The sequence below is a fragment of the Triticum aestivum genome, chromosome 5B, assembly GCF_018294505.1.
Source record: "Triticum aestivum cultivar Chinese Spring chromosome 5B, IWGSC CS RefSeq v2.1, whole genome shotgun sequence".
Taxonomy (NCBI): Eukaryota; Viridiplantae; Streptophyta; class Magnoliopsida; order Poales; family Poaceae; genus Triticum; species Triticum aestivum.
The window spans coordinates 686,525,144-686,547,079 of record NC_057807.1 but is presented as its reverse complement, the minus strand read 5'-3'; the positions used below and the strand labels follow the sequence as shown (position 1 = coordinate 686,547,079).

The following is a 21,936-nucleotide window of genomic DNA, read 5'->3' as shown; positions in this document are numbered from 1 at the left end:
CATACAACGGGTGTAAGACAGTTTTACACAGCGAAAACACTTAGGGTTAACTTGACGAGCCTAGCATGTACAGACATGGCCTCGGAACACGGAGACCGAAAGGTCGAGCATGAGTCGTATAGTAGATATGATCAACATGAAGATGTTCACCGATGATGACTAGTCCGTCTCACGTGATGATCGGACACGGCCTAGTTGACTCGGATCATGTAATCACTTAGATGACTAGAGGGATGTCTATCTGAGTGGGAGTTCATAAGATGAACTTAATTATCCTGAACATAGTCAAAAAGGATTTTGCAAATTATGTCGTAGCTCGCGCTTTAGTTCTACTGTTTTAGATATGTTCCTAGAGAAAATATAGTTGAAAGTTGAAAGTAGCAATTATGCGGACAGTAGAAAGCTTATGTCCTTAATGCACTGCTCAGTGTGCTAAACCCCAAACGTTGTTTGTGGATATCGGACATACACGTTTTGATAACTACGTGATAGTTCAGTTAAATGGTTTAGAGTAGAGGCGCCAAAGACGTTCTCGAAATGTCGCGGAACATATAAGATGTTTCGAGGGCTGAAATTGGGATTTCAGGCTCGTGCCCACGTCAAGAGGTATAAGACCTCCGATGATTTTCTTAACCTGCAAACTAAGGGAGAAAAGCTCAATTGTTGAGCTTGTGCTCAGATTGTCTGAGTGCAACAATCACTTGAATCGAGTGGGAGTTGATCTTCCAGATAGTGATGTTTCTCCGAAGTCATTACCACCAAGCTGCTAGAGCTTTGTGATGAACTATAACAAATCAGGGATAGATATGATGATCCTTGAAGATATTCGTGATGTTTGACACCGCGAAAGTAGAAATCAAGAAGGAGCATCAATTGTTGATGGTTGGTGAAACCACTAGTTTCAAGAAGGGCAAGGGAACAAAGGGATACTTCATGAAACGGCAAATCAGCTGCTGCTCTAGTGAAGAAACCCAAGGTTGAACCCAAACCCGAGACTAAGTGCTCCTGGAATAAGGGGAACAACCACTGGAGCAGAATTACCCTAGATACTTGGTAGATGAGAAGGCTGGCAAGGTCGATAGAAGTATATTGGATATACATTATGTTAATGTGTACTTTACTAGTACTCCTAGTAGCACCAGGGTATGAGATACCGGTTCGGTTGCTAAGTGTTAGTAACTCGAAATAAAAGAGCTACGGAATAAACGGAGACTAGCTAAAGGTGAGCTGACGATATGTGTTGGAAGTGTTTCCAAGTTTGATGTGATCAAACATCGCACGCTCCCTCTACCATCAAGATTAGTATTAAACCTGAATGGTTTATTGAATCTCGATCGTAGTGATACACATTTTCATGCCAAAAGATATAAGATAGTAATGATAGTACCACTTACTTGTGGCACTGCCATGTAAGTCATATTGGTATAAAACGCATGAAGAAGCTCCATGTTGATGGATCTTTGGACTCACTCGTTTTTGAAAAGTTTGAGACATGCGAACCATGTCTATTGGTGTATACGCATGAAGAAACTCCATGCAGATGGATCGTTTGGACTCACTTGATTTTGGATCACTTGAGATATGCAAATCATACCACATAGGCAAGATGACTGAAAAGCCTCAGTTTCAGTAAAATGGAACAAGATAGCAACTTGTTGGAAGCAACACATTTTGATGTGTGCAGTCCAATGAGTGCTGAGGCATGCAGTGAATATCGTTATGTTCTTACTTCACAGATGATTCGAGTAGATGTTGAGAATATTTACTTGATGAAACACAAGTCTGAATTATTGAATGGTTCAAGTAATTTCAGAGTGAAGTAGAAGATCATTGTGACAAGAGGATAAAATGTCTATGATATGATCATAGAGATGAGTATCCGAGTTACGAGCTTTGGCACGCAGTTAAGACATTGTGGAAATTGTTTCACAATTAATACCGCCTGGAACACCATAGTTTGATGGTGTGTCCGAACATCATAGTTGCACCCTATTGGATATGGTGCGTACCATGATGTCTCTTATCGAATTACCACTATTGTTCATGGGCTAGGCATTAGAGACAACCACATTCACTTTAAATAGGGCACCACGTAATTCCGTTGAGACGACACCGTTCGACTTATGGTTTGGAATAAGTTGTCGTTTCTTAAAAGTTTGGGGCTGCGACGCTTATGTGAAAAAGATTCAGGTTGATAAGCTCGAACCCAAAGCGGATAAAATGCATCTTCATAGGACACCCAAAACAGTTGGGTATACCTCCTAATTCAGATCCGAAAGCAACATGATTGTTTCTTAAATCGGGTCCTTTCTTGAAGAAAGGTTTGTCTCGAAAAATTGAGTGGGAGGATGGTGGAGACTTGATGAGGTTATTGAACCATCACTTCAACTAGTGTGTAGCAGGACACAGGAAGTTATTCCTGTGGTACCTACACCAATTGAAGTAGAAGCTTGTGATAGTGATCATGAAACTTCGGATCAAGTCACTACCGTACCTCGTAGGGTGACAAGGATGTGTACTGCTTCAGAGTGGTACAGTAATCCTGTCTTGAAGGTCATGTTGCTAGACAACAATGAACCTACGAGTTATGGAGAAGCGATGGTGGGCCCAAATTCCGACAAATGGTTAGAAACCATGAAATCCGAGATAGGTTCCATGTATCAGAACAAAGCATGGACTTTGGTGGACTTGCCCGATGATCGGCAAGCCATTGAGATAAATGGATCTTTAAGAAGAAGACGGACGTGGATGGTAATGTCACCATCTATGAAGCTCGACTTGTGGCGAAGAGTTTTTCACAAGTTCAAGGAGTTGACTACGATGAGATTTTCTCATCTGTAGCGATGCTTAAAGTCCGTCGGAATCATGTTAGCATTAGTTGCATTTATGAAATCTGGCAGATGGATGTCAAAACGAGTTTCCTTATCAGTTTTCGTAAGGAAAGGTTGTATGTGATACAATCAGAATGGTTTTGGCGATCCTAAGGATGATAAAAGGTATGCAAAGCTCCAGCAATCCTTCTAAGGACTGGAGTAAGCATCTCGGAGTTGGAATGTACACTTTGATGAGATGATCAAAGATTTTGGGTTTATACAAAAGTTTATGAGAAACTTGTATTTCCAAAGAAGTGAGTGGGAGCACTATAGAATTTCTGATGAGTATATGTTATTGACATATTGTTGATCAGAAATGATGTAGAATTTCTGGAAAGCATATAGGGTTATTTGAAAAGTGTTTTTCAATGGAAAACCTGAATTATGCTACTTGAACATTGAGCATCAAGATCTATAATGATAGATCAAAAACGCTTAATGGTACTTTCAAAATGAGCACATACCTTGACATGATCTTGAAGGTGTTCAAGAAGGATCAGTCAAAGAAGGAGTTCTTGCCTGAGTTGTAAGGTATGAAGTTAAGACTTAAAGCTCGACCACGGTAGAAAAGAGAGAAAGGACGAAGGTCGTCCCCTATGCCTTAGACGTAGGCTCTACAGTATGCTATGCTGTGTACCGCACCGGAAGTGTGTCTTGCCATGAGTCAGTCAAGGGGTACAAGAATGATCCAGGAATGGATCATTGGACAGCGGTCAAAATTGTTCTTGGAGTAAATAAGGACATGTTTCTCGATTATGGAGGTGATAAAGAGTTCGGCATAAAGGGTTATGTCAGTGCAAGCTTTAACACCTATCCGAGTGACTCTGAGTAGCAAACCGGATACGTATAGTGGAGCAACCATTTGGAATAGCTCCAAGTGGAGCGTGGAAGCAGCGTTTACAATATGACCTAGAAATTTGCAAAGCACACACGGATCTGAAAGGTTCAGACCCATTGACTAAAACCTCTCTCACAAGCAACATGATCAAACCCAGAACTCATTGAGTGTTAATCACATAGTGATGTGAACTAGATTATTGACTCTAGTAAACTCTTTGGATGTTGGTTACATGGCGATGTGACCTGTGAGTGTTAATCACATGGCGATGTGAACTAGATTATTGACTCTAGTGCAAGTGGGAGGCTGTTGGAAATATGCCCTAGAGGCAATAATAAATTAGTTATTATTATATTTCCTTGTTCATGATAATCGTTTATTATCCATGCTATAATTGTATTGATAGGAAACCCAGATACATGTGTGGGTACATAGACAACACCATGTCCCTAGTAAGCCTCTAGTTGACTAGCTCGTTGATCAATAGATGGTTACGGTTTCCTGACCATGGACATTGGATGTCATTGATAACGGGATCACATCATTAGGAGAATGATGTGATGGACAAGACCCAATCCTAAGCCTAGCACAGATCGTGTAGTTCGTATGCTAAAGCTTTTCTAATGTCAAGTATCTTTTCCTTAGACCATGAGATTGTGCAACTCCCGGATACCGTAGGAATGCTTTGGGTGTACCAAACGTCACAATGTAACTGGGTGGCTATAAAGGTGCATTACAGGTATCTCCGAAAGTGTCTGTTGGGTTGGCACGAATCGAGACTGGGATTTGTCACTCCGTGTAAACGGAGAGGTATCTCTGGGCCCACTCGGTAGGACATCATCATAATGTGCACAATGTGACCAAGGGGTTGATCACGGGATGATGTGTTACGGAACGAGTAAAGAGACTTGCCGGTAACGAGATTGAACAAGGTATCGGTATACCGACGATCGAATCTCGGGCAAGCACAATACCGTTAGACAAAGGGAATTGTATACGGGATCGATTGAGTCCTTGACATCGTGGTTCATCCGATGAGATCATCTTGGAACATGTGGGAGCCAACATGGGTATCCAGATCCCGCTGTTGGTTATTGATCGGAGAACGTCTCGGTCATGTCTACATGTCTCCCGAACCCGTAGGGTCTACACACTTAAGGTTCGATGACGCTAGGGTTATAAAGGAAGTTTGCATGTGGTTACCGAATGTTGTCGGGAGTCCCGGATGAGATCCCGGACGTCACGAGGAGTTCCGGAATGGTCCGGAGGTAAAGATTTATATATGGGAAGTCCTGTTTTGGTCACCGGAAAAGTTTCGGGTTTTATCGGTAACGTACCGGGACAACCGGGAGGGTGCCGGGGGTCCACCAAGTGGGGCCACCGGCCCCGGAGGCTTGTATGGGCCTAGAGTGGGAAGGGACCAGCCCCAGAGTGGGCTGGTGCGCCTCCCACCCTTGCCCAAGGCGCAGCTAGGAGGGGAGAGGGGAAACCCTAGGCGCAGATGGGCCTATAGGCCCACCCTAGGGCGCGCCCCCTCTCTCCCCCTCTTGGCCGCCCCCTCCAAGTCCCATCTAGGGCTGGCCGCACCCCTTGGGGTGGGAAACCCTAAAGGGGGCGCAGCCCCCCTTCCCCCTATATATACTTGAGGCATTGGAGCAGCCCATAACATGAGAACTTCTCCTCTTGGTGCAGCCCTACCTCTCTCCCTTCTCCTCATATCTCGCGGTGCTTGGCGAAGCCCTGCAGGACTACCACGCTCCTCCATCACCACCACGCCGTTGTGCTGCTGTTGGATGGAGTCTTCCTCAACCTCTCCCTCTCTCCTTGCTGGATCAAGGCGTGGGAGACGTCACCGGGCTGTACGTGTGTTGAACGCGGAGGTGCCGTCCGTTCGGCACTAGGATCTCCGGTGATTTGGATCATGACGAGTACGACTCCTTCAACCCCGTTCTCTTGAACGCTTCCGCTTAGCGATCTACAAGGGTATGTAGATGCACTCTCCTTCCCCTCGTTGCTAGTCTCTCCATAGATAGATCTTGGTGACACGTAGGAAAATTTTGAATTTCTGCTACGTTCCCCAACAGTAATCCTGTTCTGGAAGTTATGTTACTAGACCATGACGAACCTACGAACTATGAAGAAGTGATGGTGAGCCCAGATTCCGCAACATGGCTTGAGGCCATGAGATCTGAGATAAGATCCATGTATGAAAACAAAGTATGGACCAATGATCGGCAAGACATTGAGATTAAATGGATCTTCAAGAGGAAGACGGACGCTGATAGTGTTACTATCTACAAAGCTAGAATTGTCGCAAAAGGTTTTCGACAAGTTCAAGGTGTTGACTACGATGAGAGTTTTTCACTCGTATCTATGCTTAAGTCTGTCTGAATCATGTTAGCAATTGCCGCATTTTATGAAATCTGGCAAATGGATAAACAAAACTGCATTCCTTAATGGTTTTCTTAAAGAAGAGTTGTATATGATGCAACCAGAAGGTTTTGTCAATCCTAAAGGTGCTAACAAATTGTGCAAGCTCCAGCGATCCATCTATGGACTGGTGCAAGCATCTCGGAGTTGGAATATATGCTTTAATGAGTTGATCAAAGCATATGGTTTTATACAAACTTTTGAAGAAGCCTGTATTTACAAGAAAGTGAGTGGGAGCTCTGTAGCATTTCTAATATTATATGTGGATGACATATTGTTAATTGGAAATGATATGGAAATTCTGGATATCATGAAAGGATACTTGAATAAGAGTTTTTCAAAGCAAGACCTCGGTGAAGCTGCTTACACATTGAGCATCAAGATCTATATAGATAGATCAAGACGCTTGATAAGATTTTTCAATGAGTACATACCTTGATAAATTTTTGAAATAGTTCAAAATGGAACAGTCAAAGAAAGGTGTTCTTGCCTGTGTTACAAGGTGTGAAGTTGAGTAAGACTCAAGACCCGACCATTGCAGAAAATAGAAAAGAATGAAAAGTCATTCCCTATGCCTCAGTCATAGGTTCTATAAAGTATGCTATGCTGTGAACAGACCTATTGTATACCTTGCTCTGTGTTTGGCAAAGGAATACAATTTTGATCTAATAAGTAGATCACTGGTCATGGGTCAAGAATATCCTTAGTGAGGACTAAGGAGATGTTTCTCGATTATGGAGGTGATAAAAGAGCCCGTCGTAAAAGTTACAACGATGCAAGCTTTTACACCAATCCAGATGACTCTAAGTCTCAATCTGGATACATATTAAAAGTGGGAGCAATTACCTAGAGTAGCTCCGTGCAGAGCATTGTGGACATAGAATATTTGCGAAATACATACGGCTCTGAATATGACAGACCCGTTGACTAAGCTTCTCTCACGAGCAAAACATGATCATACCTTAGTACTCTTTTGGGTGTTAATCACATAGCGATGTGAACTAGATTATTGACTCTAGTAAACCCTTTGGGTGTTGATCACATGACGATGTGAACTATGGGTATTAATCACATACAAATGTGAATATTGGTGTTGAATCATATGCTGATGTGAACTAGATTATTGACTCTAGTGCAAGTGGGAGACTGAAGGAAATATGCCCTAGAGGCAATAATAAAGTTATTATTTATTTCATTATTTCATGATAAATGTTTATTATTCATGCTAGAATTGTATTAACCGGAAACATGATACATGTGTGAATACATAGACAAACATAGTGTCACTAGTATGCCTCTACTTGACTAGCTCGTGAATCAAAGATGGTTAAGTTTCCTAGCCATGGACAAAAGAATTGTCATTTGATTAATGGGATCACATCATTAGGAGAATGATGTGATTGACATGACCCATTCCGTTAGCCTAGCACTTGATCGTTTAGTATGTTTCTATTGCTTTCTTCATGACTTATACAAAGTTCCTGCAACTATGAGATTGTGCAACTCCCGTTTACCGGAAGAACACTTTTTGTGCTACCAAACGTCACAACGTAACTGGGTGATTATAAAGGTGCTCTATAGGTGTTTCCGAAGGTACATGTTGGGTTGGCATAATTCGAGATTAGGTTTTTTCACTCCGATTGTCGGCGAGGTATCTCTGGGCCCTCTCGGTAATACTCATCACCTAAGCCTTGCAAGCATTGTAACTAATGAGTTAGTTATAAGATGATGTGTTACAGAACGAGTAAAGAGACTTGCCGGTAATGAATTGAACTAGGTATTGGATACCGACGATCAAATCTCGGGCAAGTAACATACCGATGACAAAGGGAACAACGTATGTTGTTATACGGTTTGACCGATAAAGATCTTCGTAGAATATGTAGGAACCAATATGGGCATCCAGGTTCCGCTATTGGTTATTGACCGAGAATAGTTCTAGGTCATGTCTACATAGTTCTCGAACCCGTAGGGTCCGCACGCTTAACGTTACGATGACAGTTTTATGAGTTTACAAGTTTTGATGTACCGAAGTTTGTTCGGAGTCCCGGATGTGATCACGGACATGACGAGGAGTCTCGAAATGGCCGAGACATAAAGATTGATATATTGGACGACTATATTCGGACACCGGAAGTGTTTCGTATGATTTCGGAGAAAACCGGAGTGCCGGAGGGTTACCGGAACCCCTCCCGGAGAGTTAATGGGCCACATGGGCCTTGGTGGGAAGAGAGAGGGGCGGCCAGGAAGGGCCGCGCGCCCCCTCTCCCTCTGGTCCGAATTGGACTAGGAGGGGGGGGGGGCGGCGCCCCCCTCTTTCCTTCCCCTCCTCTCACCCTTCCTTCCCCTCCTAGTAGGAGTAGGAAAGGAGGAGTCCTACTCCTACTAGGAGGAGGACTCCTCCTCCTGGCGCGCCCAACAAGGGCCGGCCGGCCTCCCCCCTCCCTCCTGTATATACGGGGGCAGGGGGCACCCCATAGGGACACAAGTTGATCTACGAATCGTTCCTTAGCCGTGTGCGGTGCCCCCCTCCACCATATTCCACCTCGGTCATATCGTCACGGAGTTTAGGCGAAGCCCTGCGCCGATAGAGCATCATCATCGTCACCACGCTGTCGTGCTGACGGAACTCATCCCCGAAGCTTTGCTGGATCGGAGCCCGGGGATCGTCATCGAGCTGAACGTGTGCTGAACTCGGAGGTGCCGTACGTTCGGTGCTTGGATCGGTCGGATCGTGAAGACGTATGACTACATCAACCGCGTTGTCATAACGCTTCCGCTTATGGTCTACGAGGGTACGTGGACGAACACTCTCCCCTCTTGTTGCTATGCCATCACCATGATCTTGCGTGTGCGTAGGAATTTTTTTGAAATTACTACGTTCCCCAACAACCACGACCACCATGGAGCTCCCCCCATGCTGGGCTTCCTTCACACCTGGCTGGAGAGCTGGGAGGATCAAGGCCGCGTCCCACACCTCACCTCCACCACGAAATTTGGCGCGCGCATTCCGGACCACGAACGCGACTACTCTCCGCTGGACTGCCGCCATGGCCGCGTCCTTCTTGGGGATGATGTGAATCAGATACCCATGGAGCTCGTCGTCTGGGACCCCATAACGGGCCGCCGGAGGGAGCTGGAAGCACCCGACCTGGTGGTGGTCGATAGCCACGTGGCCGCCGTGCTCTGCGCCGTGGGCGGCTGCGACCACCGCGCTTGTCACAAGGGTCCCTTCTAGGTGGTCTTTGTTTGCATGGGCTCGAAAGGAGATGATTATTATTATTATTATATTTCCTTGTTCATGATAATTGTCTATTATTCATGCTATAATTGTATTAACTGGAAACCATGATACATGTGTGAATACATAGACCATAACATGTCCCTAGTGAGCCTCTAGTTGACTAGCTCGTTGATCAACAGATGGTCATGGTTTCCTGACTATGGACATTGGATGTCATTAATAACGTGATCATATCATTAGGAGAATGATGTGATGGACAAGACCCAACACTAAGCACAACACAAGAACGTGTAGTTCGTTTGCTAAAGCTTTTCTAAATGTCAAGTATCAGTTCCTTAGACCATGAGATTGTGTAACTCCCGGATACCGTAGGAGTGCTTTGGGTGTACCAAACGTCACAACATAACTGGGTGACTATAAAGGTGCACTACAGGTATCTCCGAAAGTGTCTGTTGCGTTGGCACAAATCGAGACTGGGATTTGTCACTTCGTATGACGGAGAGGTATCTCTGGGCCCACTCGGTAATGCATCATCATAATAAGCTCAGTGTGACTAAGTGGTTAGTCACGGGATCATGCATTATGTAACGAATAAAGTGACTTGCCAGTAACGAGATTGAATGAGGTATTGGGATACCGACGATCGAATCTCGGGCAAGTAACGTACCGATTGATAAAGGGAATTGTTTACGGAATTACTTGAATCCTCGACATCGTGGTTCATCCGATGAGATCATCGTGGAACATGTGGGAGCCAATATGGGTATCCAGATCTCGCTGTTGGTTATTGGCCGGAGAGCTGTCTCGGTCATGTCTGCGTGATTCCCGAACCCGTAGGGTCTACACACTTAAGGTTCGATGACGCTAGGGTTATTAGGAAGACTTGTATGTGATTACCGAATGTTTTTCGGAGTCCCGGATGAGATCTCGGACGTCACGAGGAGTTCCGGAATGGTCCGGAGGTGAAGATTTATATATGGGAAGTTGTCATACGGTCACCGGAAAAGTTCAGGGGCATACCGGTATTGTACAGGGGCCACCGGAGGGGTTTCGGGCGTCCACCGGGAGGGGCCACCTCTCCCGGAGGGCCTCATGGGCTGTAGAGGGAAGGGAATCATCCCTTGGAGGGCTGGGCGCCACCCCCCGTTGGGCCCATGCGCCTAGGGTTGGGGGGGAAACCCTAAAGGGGGCGCCCCCCTTGCTTGAGGGGCAAGCCCCCTCTCCTTGGCCGCCGCCCCCTCCCCCCCTCTAGATCTCATCTAGAGGGGGCCGCCCCCCTTCCTCCTTCTCCTATAAATAAAGGGGCGAGGGGAGGGCTGCAGCACCACATCCAAGGCGCAGCCCCTCCCCTCCCCAACACCTCTCCTCCTCCGCAAGAGCTTGGCGAAGCCCTGCCGGAGTACTGCCACTCCATCGCCACCACGCCGTTGTGCTGCTGTTGGAGCCCCTCTTCCTCAACCTCTCCCTCCTCCTTGCTGGATCAAGGCGCAGGAGACGTCACCGGGCTGCACGTGTGTTGAACGCGGAGGTGCTGTTGTTCGGCGCTAACATCGGAATCCACCGTGATCTAAATCGCTTTGAGTACGACTCCCTCATCCGCGTTCTTGTAACGCTTCCGTCTTGCGGTCTTCAAGGGTATGAAGATGCACTCCCCTCTCTCTCGTTGCTAGTTACTCCATAGATTGATCTTGGTGATGCGTAGAAATTTTTTATTTTCTGCAATGATCCCCAACAAAAGGCTGCCAAGGCAATGCGACATCGATCTTGCTGGAGCGGCGTAGATCCGCCAGGAGGGGGCTCGGACGAGGTCATCGGGCGGCCGTGGAGAGGCGACCAACTACCGAGGAGATGGAGCATGAGAGCGGTCGGGCCCGTCGATGGAGGAGAGGAATGAAGAGGAGAGATGGGAGAGCCGATGAAGAAGGAGAGCATGCTCATCCACACCGGCACCGACGTGTCTAGTGGCGTGCATGTGTGGAGGTCGTGGGGATCCAGATCTTGCAACAAGCTAGTTGTTGCGGGGTGAAAATTGTAACAATGGTCCAGTTGCAAAGCTAACTGTAAAAAAAATACTACCGAACCATGTGATTGAAAAAATATCCGACAACCATAAAGGCGATGGATGCGTGCAGAAAGATCGATGGGTGGTGAAAAAAAATACTCCCGAACCATGTGAGTTAAAAAATATCCGACAGCCATAAAGGCGATGGATGGGTGCAGAAAGATCGATTGAGTGGTAAAAAAAGATACTTCTGAACCATGTGATTAAAAAAAATCTGACAAACATAAAGGCGATAGATGCGTGCAGAAAGATCGGTCGGGTGAAGAGAAAAGTTTCCCTTCTTTTTTAGGTAAAAAAAGAATAATGACCCCATCGCACAGACTACACTCCACATCGATCCCCTCTCGAAACCCTCGCCTCCGCCACCCACCATGCCGCCGCCGCCGGCGGCGGCACCAACGCTGCCGGACGAGCTTCCTCCGGCTCCCGCCGGACGAGCCCGAACACCTCGTGCGCGCCTCCCTCGCAAGCAAGCTCTGGCTCGGCCTCCTCTGCGGCCCTCGCTTCCGCGGCCGCTACCACGACCACCATGGAGCTCCCCCCATGCTAGGCTTCCTTCACACCTGGCTGAAGAGCTGGGAGGATCAAGGCCCCGTCCCACACCTCACCTCCACCACGAAATTCGGCGCGCGCATTCTGGACCACGAACGCGACTACTCTCCGCTGGACTGCCGCCATGGCCGCGTCCTTCTGGGGGATGATGTGAATCAGATACCCATGGCGCTCGTCGTCTGGGACCCCATGACGGGCCGCCGGATGGAGCTGGAAGCGCCCGGCCTGGTGGTCGACAGCCACCGGGCCGCCGTGCTCTGCGCTGTGGGCGGCTGCGACCACCGTGCTTGTCACGAGGGTCCCTTCCAGGTGGTCTTTGTTTGCGTGGGCTCGAAAGGAGATGACGATGATGATTGCGTTGCGTACGCTTGTGTGTCCTTGCCGGAGACCGGTGACTGGAGCAAGCCGTGCCCTCTATTTGATCAGTGGGGCGAGCCGTGCCCTGCTCTTCTTCTTCCGGCCGAAACATTCTTCGAGCCAATGCCCCCTGTCCTCATCGAAGAAGCAGCACTTCACTTCATGCTCGAGGTTGTTGATGATGATAGTGTAGGAATTCTTAAGTATGACTTGAGCTCTCATAGCTTGTCACTGATTGATGCACCGATTGAGGGTTCTCAAATTGCCACTGCCTCTATCCTCATGGCCATGGAGGATGGCAGTTTGGGGTTTGCACATGTCAGTGGGTCAACACTCTGTCCGTGGTCAAGACTGATGGGTTCCGATGGAGTTGCTTCATGGAGTCAACGTACAATTATCAATCTCAGAAACCTCCCCCCCATCCAAAATCCCGAGGAAAGCCTTAGACTGGTTGGATCCGTGGAGGGCCGTGATGTCATCTTCGTGACCACAGAGCTGGGCATCTATGGGATTAATGTTGAGTCGCAGCGATGGAAGAAGCTATGGAAGAGAAAGAAATTACATGCTCTGATTCCACACATGAGTTTCTATACAATCCAAAAGGTATAGTTGTATCTAGATATCCTTTTTTGTGATTGGGAAACAACTGTAAGCAATACTCTATATAGGTTAGTGGAGCAAACAAAACAATGAATCTCTAATCAGATATAAAGTTACAGTTCAACTGTTCCCAGTCAAACTTTTGAGTCCTTGGTAATTACAACTAATCATGATTACTTAACTGGCAATATATATAGTACCATGTTTACCCTTTTTGGAATCACACTGCCAAATCTATCTTTGCAGAAAGGGGGCCACTCATCAACAAGAAAGATGGCAAGCTTGGAGGCGACAAGGGTGTTGTGATGAATAAACTTGCAGAAAGGATAATCTTGTAATGAACCTCCAATTATTGCAGATGCAGTAGGAACCATGTGCTCTGTTGTTTTATTTGCTTGAAATGCATCTGCAGACAGCAGCTTTGCCTTACCATTTTGAGAACTCTACAATTTGCTCTCCCAACACTCTAAATTTATCTTTCAAAGAGATACGTTTGAACTTTGCTGAGTTGAGATGATGGTTTATGCATGCTGTCTCACTGATATGCCTTAATTAATTTAGTGCCCAACACTCTAAATTTATCTTTCAAAGAGATACGTTTGAACTTTGCTGAGTTGAGATGATGGTTTATGCATGCTGTCTCACTGATATGCCTTAATTAATTTAGTGAAGTGTTAACTTTTTAGCAAAGCAGTTTTACTGACGAGCATAAGATGTAAACTGAATCTTGAGCTGTATGTTCAAGGAACTACATATATGGGGCTGTATTGCTACTTTGAGATCTTTTAAGTTTTTATTTTCCTTCAGCAGCTCCATAAAAACTGCATGAAGATCTTGAGTAGTTCGTTCTTTGTTGCATAATTTGGGTCCATAGTGGACATAATAGTAGACTCAGTGTCCATTTAGTGAGATTAAGATGTTCATATGTTTGGTCAGAGTGCAATGCTACAGTGATCATTGCAGCTGTTTTAGGTGCATTCTAATTTTCAGTTTGATTCCTCTGATTTTCCTTCTTAGATAAGATCATGTACTCAAAATCCGAACACACATTTCTCTAGGTTTTTATGTACCTAAATTACATGGAAGAGGTATAGTAGTTCGTTGTTTGATCTTGTTCGTCCTTCATGGGAAAAACAAGTTGCCTTTTGAGTGTGGCTGTTTTTCTGCACTCACCCGTTCCTCGTATTCGGATCTTATTAGTGCACATTGCTAGATAATTGCTTGCTGTTCTGAGTTTATCCGGGCTTCGGTAAGATATCATGTCCATTTTGGCATACACGCATCAACAATGGTTGGGGTATGCTGAAGGGGGGCATGGTGCTCGACATGGAATGGCTGAACCCAAGCTCGCTTGGACAATTTAGAAAATCTGAGAACTGTGTTTTGAAGTTTCAAAATTTTCTAAAATGAACCACTCATGTACATAGGGTAGTCTAGCATTTACAGGCAAATTTTTGTGATAAAATGTGCTATTTTGTGTTTTCACAAAATGTATATACCTGATTTTGTCGGTAAGTTTGGTAAAAAAAAAAATGTGCGTCCGTAAGGGTGATCCTATATGTATCTTAGTTTCGGATGATCAGCAGTGTGAAACCTTGTCCTGAGCTAGGATTTTCTGTCGATCAAGAGATGATGATGGCTTGTGCACGGCTTGATTATAGATCTTAATTAGCCATATATGGGAGGGCACGTCAGGTAAGCATTTTTGTGAAAGGGGGCATCAATTGAAAGTGCATCAATTTAGTCTTACCATTTTGAAAACTCAACAGTTTGCTCTACCTTTGATAAGCTGATAATGATGGCATGTCTAGACTCTGGAGAGTGTTTTCTCTAACCCAATAGATGATGATGGATGTTGGCCCCACTGATATGCGTTGACTAATTTAGTCAGTGTTCTTTTTCTTACCAAAGCAATGAGTATAAGATGTAAAAATTGAATCTTGAGCTTTATGTTTAGGGAACTAGAGATATGGGGCCCATATTGCTGCCCGACGATCTTTTAGCCCTATCTTGCTTCAGTAGCTCCACAAAACTGCATGAAGGTCTTGAGTAGTTCTCATTTTGTTGCATATTTTTGGCCTACAGTGCACATAATAGTAGATTGCAATGCCTATGTAGTGAGATGAAGATGTTCATATGTTTGGTCAGAGTGCAATGCAACGGTGATCATTGCAACTCTTTTGATATTCACCGATTTTCCTTCTTAGATAAGATAGATCTTTTACTCAAAATCATGACCACACATTTCTTTATGTTTTTTTACCTATAATATATAGAAGATATGGTTGTGTTTCAGATGTCTGATAGCTAGTTAATCTTGTTCTTTCTTCATGGAAAAACGAATTGCCTTTTGAGTTGTTTTTTGTATGCATTCACCCGTCTCGTATTTGGATCTTATTAGTGCCCATTGCTAGGTAATTGCATGTGGTGCTGGTATGACTGAGGCTTCAGTAAGATATAAATGTCTATTATGGCATAGAGCTGCTAATGCAAATTTCAAGTTTTATATCACACACCTCGAAAATGATTGAGTATGCTGTAGGGCAGAGTGCTCGGCATGGTTTGCTGAACCCAATCTGGTTTGGACAGTTTAGAAAAATCTGAGAACTGTGTTTTTTTATACTTTCAACATTTTCTAAAAAGAGTCGCTCATGTACGTAGGATGTTGTTAGCATTTATGTGCAAATTTTTGTGATCAAAAGTGCTAATTTGTGTTTTTCCCCCAAAATTTATATGCATGACTTCTTTCAGGAACTCTTTACTTTTGCGAGTAAGTTTGTAATTTTCTCGTGTCGCCTGTAAGCGTGATCCTATATGTATCTGCATCCAGTAGCATTTTAAACTGTATATTTTGCTCTCCCAGCTTTGGTCCAATCTCTAAAATCCTCTCCCAGATTAGTTTAAGATGATCAGCAGAGTACTCCTAAGGGATTGTCCTGAGCTAGGATTTTCTGCCGCTCAACAGATGATGATGGCTTGATTTTAAATCTTAATTAAACTTGTGAGCTGAACTAGTACTGCATGTCAGTTGTTGTTACTGCAGCAAGTTAGCACTTTTTGAGCAAAGTAATGTTACCGCAGTACTATTGTGGTCGCTTTTAGTTGTCAGTTTTTCTTATTAAAGATTAGTGATACATGTTGGCAAGATTATGAATGCAAATTCACGTTCTTGTAGTAATATAATCTTATTCCATCTTGTCATATCAGTAGAGCTACACCGTCTTTTATTACATAGTAGTACTATTTGAGAAGGAAATCGTTTAGTGGCATCTTTTTGGAGTGGTGATAAGTTATTCATGTTTTTGGAGTGGCTCTGCGTACAACCACGAGAAAGGATTGATCCTTGCCGGAAGAACATCTGTTCTCCTACACAGGCCAGATTCAGCAGCAGAATTGCTGGGACAGTCTTGGGGCTCATCTCCCTGTTACGGCTTGGACCAGTGATCACTGAGTCTGATTGCTCGGCAGTTGTTAATGCTATCAATGCCCCTCAAGTCAACATACCAAACTTTGAAAGCTAAGCGTACGATTGGAGCTTAGGCCCTGTTTGGTTATAAGGACTAGACTAGAAAAAGTCCCTTTTAGCCCCTATGTAACCAAACAGGAAGGCCTTTTTCCTTTAGGGACTAGAAAAAGACTCTACTAGAGGGTCTTTTTTCTTTAGTCCCTGGGACTAAAAAAAGTCTAGTCCCTTACAACCAAACACCCCCCTAGAGAGAGCAACCGAGTAGCCAATGTTGCGAGTAGCACATGAGCTGGTCGCGCACTCCAGGATTCATATGGAGGTTTCTTCCTCCCAGCCCCAGCGAGTGTGGCCTCTCATTTGATACCCCTTTGTGAAAGTGATTGCAACCTGATGATTCCCAATTAACATAAGCTCTCTTTTACCCCTAACAGAAATCAAATTTATGAAGAAATAAAGAAGGGTAGAAGCTGCAACTGTGTAGTGAGGTAGAGTGAAAAAATGCTCAACGGAGAGAAGGAAAAAATTCGTCGCGTCGACAGCAAGATTCGAACCTGCGCAGGCAAAGCCCAACAGATTTCGAGTCTGTCTCCTTAACCACTCGGACATATCGACTCAACTGTTCGCAGCTGAAACTACCTTGTATATGTCTCATTTCCTTTATCTACACTGCGAAATGCCCATGCCAAACGCTCTAGTCGAGCGGCTAAATAATACTCCAGTTGTGGGAGTAGAGAAAACTAACATGAAATTATTTTTCTGTACACACATTCCTGTCTACCTGAATTTGAGGGGTAAAAAAAAATTGAGACTCTTACACTGAATGTTGGTACAAATTCTTGCACTGAATCTTCCGCGCACATTCCTACACTGAATTTGTGCACACATACTTCCACTCTCCAACACTACTCACTAGTTTCTCTAGAATATGCATCAGCACGTCTATTATATATATTTTTTAGACAATCAGCGAAGCTTTTATTAAACCGTCATAGCAGTTACAGGGATGAATTGAAGTTCACCAGGGTTGCCTAACCAGACATGTCGGCCGACCCCCAGTTTCAAGACATGCTTCGCTAGATTGTGAGCCTCGAAATTCGAGCTCCTAAATCCATGCACAAAATTGCATAACTGAAAACTACGAGAATACTCTATGATCTCATGTATAATAGCACCATAGAACGTCTATTATATAGTCATAGGGCAAGACGCCCATCCATAGTTTTACAAAGCCCATCGGCCTCCACCATACAGATTGCTAAGGCAATTCCCTCCTCCAAAATCCTCTTGAGAACCAAAGCTATACATGGCGTGGTCTTGTTGAACACAATCTTATTGCACGGTGCTTCCAAATTTCCCACAACACCAATGCAACAACAACATTGCCTTGAAAATCCTTCCTGATACTTGCTTGAGGCGCGTGCGAGGTGCTCCCGGACAGCAGAGTGTCCGAGGTCCGTGGCGTCCACCATTCCTTCCCAAGCGTCTAGAACCTCAAACCAAATTTTCCGGGCGAACATGCATGCCACGAGAAGATGATCAATGATTTTCCATATGCTGGCCGCACAACACTACTCACTAGTTTCAAGGGTTAAATGGGTGTTGTCAAACTAAAATCAATATGCTGCGACAATGTAGACAAACAAAACGGAGCGCACGGGGATGTCCTCTTTGTAACAAAATCTACATCTAACGAGGAAACTCTGACGAACATACCATCTCTTGCTCCATGGAGTAGCACCTCATGAGGTCCTGCGACGCCGGATTATCAGCAACAAAGCCAAGTTCGACATTCTTGGCCATGGCCACACAAGTAAATATGGACTTCATTCAAGTTAGCAACAGCTTGGTGCCGTTGTGCCTTTCTAACTCTTGTTTGTGTGTTCTAGGAGGTCGTCTCATAGCTCGCAACAGTTGCAGCCTTAGCTCCACCTCTTTCATCTTAGGTCTTTGTCATCCTCTAGTCCTCAAGCACATTGTCGCGACCAACACGATCTTGTCAATCTCGCTGTGGCCGGCCTCCTCCACAACTTAAGCATACATTATATCCATGTCAGTTCCATCTCTGAGCCGTCCAAGGAAATGATGCCACAAGTTTTGTTTCTCACCAAGACCGTCGAGGAAAATTGGCTTCTTCCTTCTTAAGAGCTCAGTGAGTATGACGCTGAAACTGCCAATATTGTTCTTTTCAGTGAGCTGTCCCGTGTAGTAGTACTCCGGGTTTAAGTGCCCGAATGTCCCCTGCACGATTATGACCACATGAATCTGGTCGATGGAGATGGACCTGGTGGTGCTAAAGTCCAAGACCTTCATGCTGAAAGTGTCATCCAGGAGTATGTTGGCCGATTTGACATCTCTGTGGAAGATTGGTATCACGGCAAATGAGTGGAGGTATGCAAGCGCCCCTACAGCCTCCACAACAACCTTGATACGACCGTCCCATGTCAGCAAGCACTGTGGCTCTGGTCGCCATGGAGGAGGTCATGGAGCAGTGCCATTGGAGATAAAATCGAACACGAGAAGTGCCAACTCATACTCGAGGCGGCGCCCAAAGAGTTTTACCATGTTGTGGTGGATGATCTCGGATAGAGGATAGAAACCTGGTTGATAAACTGGTCAATCTCACTCTGTTGTCAGCATGGTGCTTGGCAGGGCACAGCGGCTCGCACTGCATCTGGTGGCTCTATGTCTGGACATCTGTTGATGGATCTAGCGCCCCGTTCTAGAGGATGGTCGTCGGTGGTCTCTGCTAGGTGAAGATCTTGGTGCTTCTTCGTTGATGGGCAGTTCTGATGATGGTGGCGGTTGGTGGGCTTGTCGGCACCGATGCGGGATGATGTGTGGCTGAAGTGGTGTGGGAGCTTGGGTGAAGACCTTGTCTCGGCCTTGTGCCATGACCAGCGATGGCGGCAGCCGTTGTTGACCTTCATGGAGGCATCATTGCTTTGCAGCCGCGCATATCCGTCCATCCCGGCCTCTTTGGGGAAATCCTTGATTTGTGATTGGACGAGGGGGCGCCTTGGCATCGTGTTTCCTCTTGGGGGCTTCGTCTTGAGAGCTCAGCATACGTTGGAGAAGGGGGTCATTGCATGCAAGTGTAATAAAATAAAGATGTGGTAAAGGAGCATGGAGAAGGGGATCACAAACACATTGTTTATCCCGAGATTTGTTTTTTTAATCTTAACGCAAGCTTACGTCCTCGTTGGAGGAGATTCAGACGCAAACTCGGTCACTAAGACATTGGTCACCAAGGCTCACCTATCCCTCATTTGCCTAGGTCACCAATCACTTAGGGTAGATTTTCACACAATTCTTGGCTTATTCATAGGTTGAAGGCTTTCGGTCGACCCTATCTATCTAGGAGGCACACACCCTCCAAGATTAATAAGCCATACACAAGTCAAAGGGAATGAGCCCCATCTAAAGATCTTAACGAAATCACTCAAAACCCCCTAGATATATGTCAAGGAATAAGTGGAGCACAGAGTAGAAGAGCAAATCAAGTGTGTTTTGAAAGGTGTAAATCCTCCAAGATCAAAGTTATGATATTTGTCTCTTTTCTTAGTCTTTTAGAGAGAAAGAGTTTCTTGGCTAATCAACATAGAACCAACCATCTCTCTGCGCCTTAAGCTCTACTGGTGAGTGACACAACGGACATCGTTTGTTGATGGACTCAAATCTCATCATTTTCTTGATGAAACAGATTGTATCACAAACTCTCTGCATAATTTAGGATTCAAAAAATATGGATGACTGAGGTCAGTCAGTGGTCCTTCCCTGGAAGGACACATCGGGAGATGCACTTGGACGTACGGCTCCAAGAACTAGGTTTTGGAAGAGCTAGAATTCGATGGCTTTAGGTCACTAACAACAATTCACGTTTATAAGAACCATTCTGGAGTGATCTCCCAACTCGCAGAAGATAGTTTTTTGAACGGAGACGAGCAATGCATATATTGACTAGAAAAAAGTTAACTAGCGATCACAGAGGCAACCACTCAGAACAAAAAGTGAAAGTTCAGGCGGACAAACTTGGATCATCAGACTGAAAAAGCAAGCTTCAGGAGACCAAAAGCCAAACTCGAGGATTTTGTACCACAAAAGGCTAGCTGCAGCAGCTTCTTCTTAGTTGCACCTGTCTACACACAGGCTGCTCAAATAACCTGAGATGGCGACGCTTGGTTTACTCCTGGTTCAAACAGGCGTGGATGTATCTCTGAGGCTGAAACTCCAGCACCTTGAAAATGCATCCAACACTCCAAATCCCGCTGAACGACTGAAGCATGGCTTTAAATCTTTGAAACAAAGGAAAAAAAAACATCGCATGCTTCACTATTTTCGAACCCTCGACTCACATAACATAGTGTAACACCCGCATAGAATTTTAATTTGCAGAAGGAAATTTAGCACCACTACTTGCACAGAGAAAAGAAAACAGCCACATTGAGCGCCTAACATTTCCGGCATCACCAGGCAAAAGATTGAGAGGCCTACATGAGTAAGCTGTGAGTCACGGCGACAAAGAGCATAACCTAGGTACCTGCAATAGCAAGCATTCTCATCAGTGGAGCCGTTCTTCGCTTATTCGTGAGGGGGGGAATTCATAGAAAACGGTATCTGCAAGTTCAAACATCACTAGGAAAACAGTTTCTACCAGCTTAACATGTTCTCACATATCTCTGCACATCTAAATATATAGAGATAAAACTTTACTACCAGGATTATCAGTCATGGGATTGGGGATTAAAAGAATGCACACCAGTAATGTGTGATGGCCTGGTGGGTAATATCATATAGATACCAGGGGCAGGACAGGTTGAAGAAGCATTTTGGCTCAAGATGATTAGTAGCAAGTTGAGATTTACTGAACCCACAAAATGGGAGCATGACTTCATATTTGATGGATTGGATTGAAACTTCCAGTCATTGTGTTTTCTCAAGTGCAGACTCCAGCTCACGACTGAGGAACTATATACAACAAAAAGGATATTGAAGAAATGATATAAAATTGTTTGACATGATACAATTGCATCGCGGTAGCATATCAGCACAATGAACTATGAAGTGTGCAGATTCAAGAGTAAGTATTTCACAACTCAATAGAAAAGCCAAATAAGGTCGATCAGATAGCTGTAGTTGTCTAAGGGCTAGAGAAACAGAACTAAAACACAGTGTTCAAGGTTCGAACCCTATTCCACGGTAGAGAATATCGACCCATTGACTTTAAAACATATGCACCGCAGCCATGCAAGCAAAACAATAGAAATACAGCAAGAGAAACGTCACATCACCTCTTTATCCAACAAGGCGTCTCTGCAAATGTCACGGCACAATCATCTCAGCAGTTGTTTAAAAGTTCAGCTTGATCATCTCCACCACCAGTGGTAATTCCTACGAGAAGAATGAGTCAATAAACCAGTGACAAATGTGGGCAATTAATGAACTAACTGATGAGAGATGGAGACCAATGAAGCCGCTGTTACATATCTCACCTTGCAGAAAACACTTGCTTTTGCT

The 21,936-nt window shown here is 44.9% G+C and overlaps 1 protein-coding gene and 1 non-coding gene across 2 annotated transcripts in view; both read right to left on the bottom strand.

The window, feature by feature from the left end:
- Positions 1 to 16,952: 16,952 nt before the first annotated feature.
- Positions 16,953 to 17,034, bottom strand: TRNAS-CGA (transfer RNA serine (anticodon CGA)). Its single transcript has one exon. It is a non-coding gene; the product is annotated as a tRNA-Ser (tRNA).
- Positions 17,035 to 20,415: 3,381 nt separating this feature from the next.
- The window catches only part of LOC123115286 (uncharacterized), a 3,992-nt gene continuing 2,471 nt past the window's right edge, over positions 20,416 to 21,936 (bottom strand). The window contains exons 2-3 of the mRNA XM_044536482.1: positions 21,711 to 21,810; positions 20,416 to 20,959 (exon numbers count right to left, since the gene is read on the bottom strand). Coding sequence (XP_044392417.1) covers positions 21,758 to 21,810 — 53 coding nt within the window. The 3' untranslated portion in view covers positions 20,416 to 20,959; positions 21,711 to 21,757. The remainder of the gene's footprint in view (positions 20,960 to 21,710; positions 21,811 to 21,936) is intronic.